Source organism: Vigna angularis, chromosome 10 (assembly GCF_016808095.1).
Source record: "Vigna angularis cultivar LongXiaoDou No.4 chromosome 10, ASM1680809v1, whole genome shotgun sequence".
In the NCBI taxonomy this organism is placed as follows: Eukaryota; Viridiplantae; Streptophyta; class Magnoliopsida; order Fabales; family Fabaceae; genus Vigna; species Vigna angularis.
The window spans coordinates 10,811,157-10,818,866 of NC_068979.1; the positions used below are offsets into that span (position 1 = coordinate 10,811,157).

The following is a 7,710-nucleotide window of genomic DNA, read 5'->3' on the forward strand; positions in this document are numbered from 1 at the left end:
CTGTGAAATTTGAGCGCAAATGAAGGAGAAAGTGAGTAGACATGTTTGTGGAGTGCAATGACGGGAAGAGAGCGAAGTTGGTACGCAATTATAAGGATGTTTTTGACTTGACTCCTTGTTTGAACACTCCTCGTCAACAAAAGCAAAGTGGGGCCACTCCTTGTGAGAAAACAACACGCTAAATTTATTGCCATGGCCACCAATTGCCAATTCAAATAAATGAAGATTGATAATTTTCTACTATCACCACAAAACACTCTTCTCCATACTTCCTTCTCCACAGTCATATTCATTCCAAAAGCCCTCCTTTCTGTAAATGGCTGAGGCTTTGCTCGGAATTGTAATTCAAAACTTGCAATCTTTTGGCCAAGACCAACTTGCAACGTTTTGGGGTGTTCACCAACATACTCAAAAGCTTTCCAGCAATCTCACTGCAATCCGTGCTGTCCTCAGAGATGCTGAGAGGAAACAAATCACAAGTCATGCTGTCAAAGATTGGCTGCAGAAACTCACAGATGCAGCATATGTGTTGGATGATATCTTAGATGAATGTTCAATTCACTCCACAAAAGTGAATTTTGATGATGGACATACTTCATGCCTATCCCGTCTCCATCCTAATGACATTCTCTTTCGTTTCAATATTGGCAAGAGGATGAAAGACATCACCCGAAGATTTCATGACATTCACGAAGAAAGGAGCATGTATAATTTAGAACCCGGTGTCACAGAGGTCCAAACAATCCATGATAATTGGCGCCAAACTAGCTCTGACATTACAGAACCTGTAGTTTATGGCAGAGACCAGGATCGAGAGCAAATTGTGAAGTTTCTTCTGGAAGACGCTAGTAACAGTGAAGAGCTCTCTATCTTTCCCATAGTTGGTATGGGTGGACTTGGAAAAACAACATTAGCCAAGCAGGTTTTCAATGATCACAGGGTATGCAAACATTTTGACTTGACAATTTGGGTTTGTGTTTCTGATGATTTCAACATCAACACGATACTACAATCCATCACAGAATGCATCACCGGACAAAATCCCAATCTCGATAGTTTAGAAGCAATGCGGAAAAAGGTTGCAGAAGTGTTGTGTGGGATGAGGTATTTACTTGTTCTTGATGATGTGTGGAATCAAGACCAAGAAAAATGGAAGGAGTTGAAGGGAAAGTTGCAATGCGAAAACGCAGCAAAAGGAGCTACCATTTTGGTCACTACTCGACTCGAGGAAGTTGCTTCCGTCATGCAGACGCATCCTGCTTACCATTTGAAAGAATTGTCAGGAGATGATAGTTGGTCATTGTTCAAACACCATGCGTTTGGACCAAACAGAGAAGAAACGGAAGAACTCGTGTCAATTGGCAAAGAGATAGTGACAAAATGCGTGGGTTCGCCGCTTGCAATAAAAACATTGGGAAGCCTATTACGTGATGAAAGTGACGTAAAACAATGGCAGAATGTAAGGGAAAGTGAGATTTGGGATATACGGGAGGAAAGTAGTTCTGCGACAGGTGAGGAAAATTCTATCATGCGTGCTTTGAAATTAAGCTATTTTAATTTGGACTTGTCATTGCGGAGATGCTTTTCTTTTTGTGCAATTTTCCCCAAAGATTTTCAAATAGACAAGGAAGATCTGATTCATCTCTGGATGGCTAATGGGTTTATTGAAAGTGAAAGAAACATAGAAGTGGAGGATGTTGGAAATAAAGTGTGGAAGAAATTATACCGTAGATCATTTTTTCAGGAAGCAAGGTGTGATGAGTATGGTATGGTCAAACGTTTCAAGATGCATGATCTATTTCATGATCTTGCCCAGTCTATTATGGGTGAGGAATGTGTGGTTATTGTGAAAGGAAGGTTGACTCCGTTGTCAAGTAGAGTTCACTATTTATCTTCTAGTTTTTCTTCTAATGCTTCTGTTCGAGGATTCAAGTATGCTTTCAAGAAAGTTGAATCCCTGCGGACTTTTCTTGATTTGCAGACTTTTGGTTTTGGTAATGTTGCCCCGGTGCCATCAAACCATTCTCTCCGAGCATTATGCACAAGGTCTTTTTTGTTCTCCCCACTCAAGGATTTAACACATTTGAGGTATTTGTGTTTGACTTGTTATCCTAAAGCAAGCTTAGACTTTATTTGTCAAATGCCGAAATTGCAAATTTTGAAATTGAAAGATTCCATTCTTATGGGACTTCCCAAAAACTTGACACAATTACAAGATCTAAGACATATTGTGATGGATGGTTGTAATTCAGTAGTAGAGACGCTTCCCAAAATTAGCAAGTTAAGGCATCTAAGAACACTAAGCATTTTCGTGGTGGGTTCAAAGCCAGGGTGTGGCTTAGCAGAGTTGCATGGCTTAAATCTGGGAGGCAGGCTAAGAATCAGAGGCCTTGAGAACGTTCCGAATGAATGGGATGCTAAACAAGCAAATTTGATTGGTAAGAAGGACTTGAATATCCTGCACTTGTCATGGGATGGTAATGCTAATCCAAAAGGTAGTGATGTAAGTGTGGAGAGAGTATTGGAAGTCCTAGAACCTCCCTCAACTCTCAAGAGTTTTGAGATGAATGGATATAAAGGAGGACAGCTACCCAGTTGGATGAGAAGTTCTCTAGTTTTGAGAGACTTGGTGAAAGTTACACTCTCCGACTGTGACAACTGTGAGGAGCTTCCACCACTTGGTAAACTACCACACTTGAAAAGGCTAGAGGTGAGGGGAATAAAAAATGTGAAGTGCATAGATGGTGAGACGTATGACGGCGCGGAGGAAAAGGCATTTCCATCGTTGAAGGAACTGACAGTTTATAATTTACCAAATATGGAGAGGTTGTTGAGGGATGAAGGAGTAGAGATGGTCCCTCGTCTTTCCGAATTAAAAATTGATGGTGTGTTGAACTTTAAAGTCCCACGTCTTCCTTGTGTTGAGACAGTTCATGCTGGAGGAATTGAGGCAGTGACTTCTTTCATGGAAGGGGTTGGGGAGAATATGGCTTGTCTAAAGAACTTAAGCATTCAATTCATTAAAGGAGTGGTGGTATTACCCGACGAATTCAGGAGGTTGGGTGCACTACAGGAACTATACATTGCAGAATGGTATGATGTAGAGTATTTTCCAGAACACGTGCTGGAAGGTCTAACTTCTCTTCGAACTTTGTCCATTAATTACTGTAAGAAATTAAAATCCTTGTCTGAAGGTGTGCGACATTTGGCTCGTCTTGAGAGTTTGATGATCAGCGATTGTCCAGAGCTGGTGGCTCTACCAAGCAATATGAGTCAACTAACTGCCCTGCGGGAGGTTTCAATCAACTGTCTCTGCACATTACCTTATGGCTTACAACGTGTCCCTTCCCTACGAGTTTTATGGATATATGTATGCACATGTACTTCATTGCCGGACTGGCTGGGAGACATGACTACTCTTGAAAGTTTAAACATTTGGTATTGTGAGGAGTTGAGATCACTGCCGAGTAGCATTCAACGCCTCACCAACTTGTCTGATTTAAGTTTAAGGGGATGTCGTCATCTGAAAAAGCGGTGCAAGAGGGAAACAGGAGAGGATTGGCAATACATAAAGCATATTCCAGAATTAGAACTAGATTTCAAGAGTATTTTGTTTACTTCTCCCCGTAATGTGTTACTCTGTCTTTGAAAATTTTGTGTAGCCTTTTGCGCAGTGTATATATATATATATACATTAAATATAAACAAAGTTTGAGTATTCCCCAGATTTATGGTTGATGTTTGGCACGTACCGTACCAAGTTCTGATTTCGTATAGGATTAAGCTTAGTCACTAACGAGGATGACAAAAATATATGGAACCATTGCTATCCTAATATAAAATCCGCTCCAAGTACTGTATGGATATTTCAAACAGGTATTCATAATTAACAATGACAGATCATTTAATATATATTTATAAACAAGTCGAAATATTTACTGTGTATTTGTCGGTACGCATTATTTGTAAAAAAAATAAATTAAAATTCAATTTGTATTTTATTAGATTAAATTTAAATAAAATTAAAATTTATTTTTATATTTAATTTAATTTGCATTATAATTTAAATTAATTACTTATAATATATTTAAATTTATTTTAAAAAATCTATAAATTATTTTATTTTCAAGTATTTACGAGTATCAATATATTTTCTAAATGTATATACGGTGAATAATGAGATAGATAAGGTTGAATTTTCTGATGCAAGTTGGTAGAGAGACGGTTGTTGAATTCTAAGTACTGTTTGTGGTTGAGGTGGTTGTTGGTGTTGGGAGTGAGTTTGTTGGCAATTTTTGTGCCTAACTTTGCAAATTTTTTATCACTCGTTGATAGTAGCGTTTGTGTTATTCTTAGCTTTGTGTTGCTCGCTACGTTTCACTATTTGATTTTCAAAGAAGAGATTGATTAGAGGTGTCTGGTTTATGATGGGACAATTGTGGTTTTTGGGTTGGTTATTACAGTTACAGGAACCTGATCTTCCTTATCACTGTAATTAAGAGTAAAAAGTTGATTTTGGTACATATAGATCACAAAGGCTTCTGATTTTTAGAGTATAAAATGCAAAATTGATGAAATCAAACTTGTACATGAAGCTCCGACATGCCAAGTGCCAAGGAATTCCTTCGAGGTAAGTATCTTATGGATAAAGAGTATCCCGGTAGAATGACAATTTATGCTCAAAGTCGAAAAGGTGATAGTCTAGAAACCGGCGCCTCAGAGCTTTCAGCCGAAGAAAGAAAGAATTTAAGAAGTGTACTATCTGAAAGTGATAAGTTGTTGTTGGTAGAGTTTGGTGAGCACACCATAGAGTGCTTACTGGTCCATACCCTTGGGTATCTTTTTAATCTTGAAAATTCTGTGAGTCTTGCTAGTTTGATTGATCGTATAGAAAGCAATGTAAGACATTATGCCACATTCTTGCGTTATCAGAAGGGTGTTCAGAAGAAGAATGAGGTGGATGAAATAGATGTGGGTACTAAAGCTAAAACTAAAGCTTATCCCTTCAGAACTGCATTAGTAGTATTTTTAGTAAGTCGTAGTCTATTGTGCTTGGTAATCTATAATATGGATTTATTGAATAAATCAGATTCGACGACGAGGTCTATGGCTTGACTGGATGAAAAACACGGTCTTCAAATTCCAAATTCTTAATTCCCTTTTGGTTTAAACCCTCATTTGATTCTCGTATTTGTGTGTCAATCTCAAGTGAGTCATCGTTTTTTTTATCTCAATCGGATCCACAAACTTGTAAAAATAAACTAATTAAACCATCTCTATTACGTTTTTACTGTTTAAATGTGATGACGTGTTTATACTGAAGTATACTGAAGTATACTGAAGTGCATTGTTTCATGTGAAATTTTTATTTAAATTAAATAAGCATGACATGGCAAAATTGAAAAGGGTTCTGAACGTTCTTTGCAAGATCCTAGAGGGGTGACCAGTGTCCATCGCTTGTGGATCCCTCTTCAGTCTCAATGTCTTTGGTCTCCAAGAGGCTGTGGTTATTCAGAGTCTTCGTCATCCTACAACGTCTTCATCTTTCCTTCACATATTGTCGTCGTCTCAATGAGGTCACTGACGGTAGATTCCGGTCGCCGACGGTGGATTCCGGCGTCATCAGCACCTACACGGGGAGAGGCTTCTCAGAACGGGTACCTTCAACAGCATCTTCGGCGACTGTCTCGGAGGACAATCTGCTTCTGCCGCATCTTGGGAAATTGCTTCTGCTGCATCTCCGACGTCTACCATAGAAGAAATTATTTCCCTCGTCAAAAGCTCCAGCCACACATCGCAAAGCAAATTCGTGTTGGCAATCCACCCAAAGTTTCAGGCAACACACCCTTTTGAAGGTTCCAAAATAGTTGGCTCTATCTTCTGCTGCATCATTCCAGCGACTCAATGTAGGCCATGAAAAGTAGGCAGCGTTGCTCTCAGAATGTTGGGTACCTCCAGCAAAAGGTTGCAAGTGTGAAAGACTAGATGAAGGGTTAAGATGACCATAGTAGCTCCTTTCCAGGACGAGAGCGGACTCCTCTGATTGCGTCGATCCAGAATGATGAGCTCTTAAGTCCAATGGTTCTGATTCATCAGTCAATTCTCCTACATCACACCAAACGTATCTTCAATAAAATTCAAAAATGAAAGACAGAAATCCAATTATTGAAATCAAAAACACCATGACCTGTTATACTCAAACTACAAAGTTTTTTCAATTAACAAACCAGTTTCAACATAGGTGGAGAAAATAGTTCAGAGAACATTTTTTATACAGGTTTGTCTATTGGCTTATACAGCAGAAGAAAATCGTTCACACAAAGTAAACTTCATCAGGATAAAGTAAACCTAACAAGTGAAAAATTACTATTTCATGAACATAATATAAACAACATAAACGAGAATGCCCCAGTACATCTCAACTAGAAGCTTCATAATACATCAACATCTCAACTCTAGAGTAATCGATTATAAATTTTCATACAATACATCAACACCTCTTCGGCACTACATCAAAATATTGGGACTGCAATCCCCTTAAAGCCAAAGCCATACCAAATCTTCAACTGATATATTCAAAATGAACCCACCAGAAGAAAAACTATAGGAAACAAGCGACTCATCATGAAGTGAACAAAAGAGAATCCATAATCTCCACATGCATTAACAACCTAGAAATCCGAACCCCATCACAAGCTAGATGCTTTCATCGGAATAGAGAAAGAGAAATTAAAACAGAGTAAACAAAGAAAGCCATTCCAAGAAATAGGTACCCAAAATGGAACAATGGCCGAACAGTGTGTGCAATAACAGACCCGTCCCAGAAAGAAAGAAAAAACAAACTCAAATCTTCTCAAGCCCAACCAGTGCGAAAACAAAACGCAACCCCTTCTTCGAAAAGGGTTGCGAAAAAGATAGAATTTTTGTAGGCCCAACCAGAGAAAACTCGGGGCGGCTAGGCTCGCTCAAGAGGCAACTGACGGAGGAACGAGAGAGCTCCTCTCTCACGCATGAAGAGAAGAAGGAGAAGGGAGGACCTGACATCATGTCGGCGATGCCTCCGACGGTGAACAACGATGACCGCGACTCGCAACGACAATTGAATGTCATTCAATTTAATACACATTGTCCATTAAAAAAAATTACAGCTCAACAAATGTTGTTACTGAAAACTTTAACAGACAGAATTTAATTGATTTATTTTTACAAGTTTATAAAAACGATGACGTATTTGAGATTGACACACAGATACAAAGACTAAATGAGAGTTTAAATCTTCTCTTTTCAATTCACTCTTTCTTAACCATTTTTAATCCCTAATATGTTTTTTAAGATAAATCAATTGAATTTTGTCATATCATAATTCTTTAATTTAAATAAAAATTTTACCTAATCAACCATGCACATCAGCGTAAACATGTCAGCTCCTTTTATCATCGCATTTGACAATTTAATGGACATAGTAAAATTTGTTCAATTTTATAAATATTTGAACCAACTGAAACAGTTTCAAATTTGAAATCTTTCAACAAACGCATCATCTGAGGATTTAAACTTTTTTTAATAAAGGAAGAAAATAAACTCGTAAGTTAAAATCATTTATCAAAAGTGAACTGTCGAAAAAAACTCTCTAATTTCTAATTATCAATCACAACATTCAATTCATCGAAAACAAAACCAAAGCTTATTTTTAAGGTGCACATCCATCAT

The 7,710-nt window shown here is 38.1% G+C and overlaps 2 protein-coding genes across 4 annotated transcripts; one reads left to right on the forward strand and one right to left on the reverse strand.

Annotated features, from left to right (window-relative positions):
- Positions 1 to 221: 221 nt before the first annotated feature.
- Positions 222 to 3,718, forward strand: LOC108334687 (putative disease resistance protein RGA4). Its single transcript, XM_017570595.2, has one exon. The coding sequence runs from the start codon at positions 317 to 319 to the stop codon at positions 3,647 to 3,649; it is 3,333 nt and encodes a 1,110-aa protein (XP_017426084.1). The 5' UTR covers positions 222 to 316; the 3' UTR covers positions 3,650 to 3,718.
- A 1,557-nt stretch (positions 3,719 to 5,275) lies between these two features.
- LOC108335352 (uncharacterized) lies at positions 5,276 to 7,114 on the reverse strand. 3 transcript variants are annotated; one of them, XR_001832728.2, is made up of 2 exons: positions 6,937 to 7,114; positions 5,276 to 6,105 (listed from the first exon to the last, which is right to left on the reverse strand). XR_001832728.2 is itself a non-coding variant. In XM_017571356.2 (2 exons), exons 1-2 carry the CDS (start codon positions 7,045 to 7,047, stop codon positions 5,630 to 5,632), a joined length of 486 nt encoding a protein of 161 aa, XP_017426845.1. In that variant the 5' UTR covers positions 7,048 to 7,104; the 3' UTR covers positions 5,276 to 5,629. The 3 variants fall into 3 exon arrangements, 1 of the variants encoding a protein (XP_017426845.1); XR_008245844.1 differs by having other exon boundaries at positions 6,774 to 7,079; XM_017571356.2 differs by having other exon boundaries at positions 7,038 to 7,104.
- Between the last annotated feature and the right edge of the window lie 596 nt (positions 7,115 to 7,710).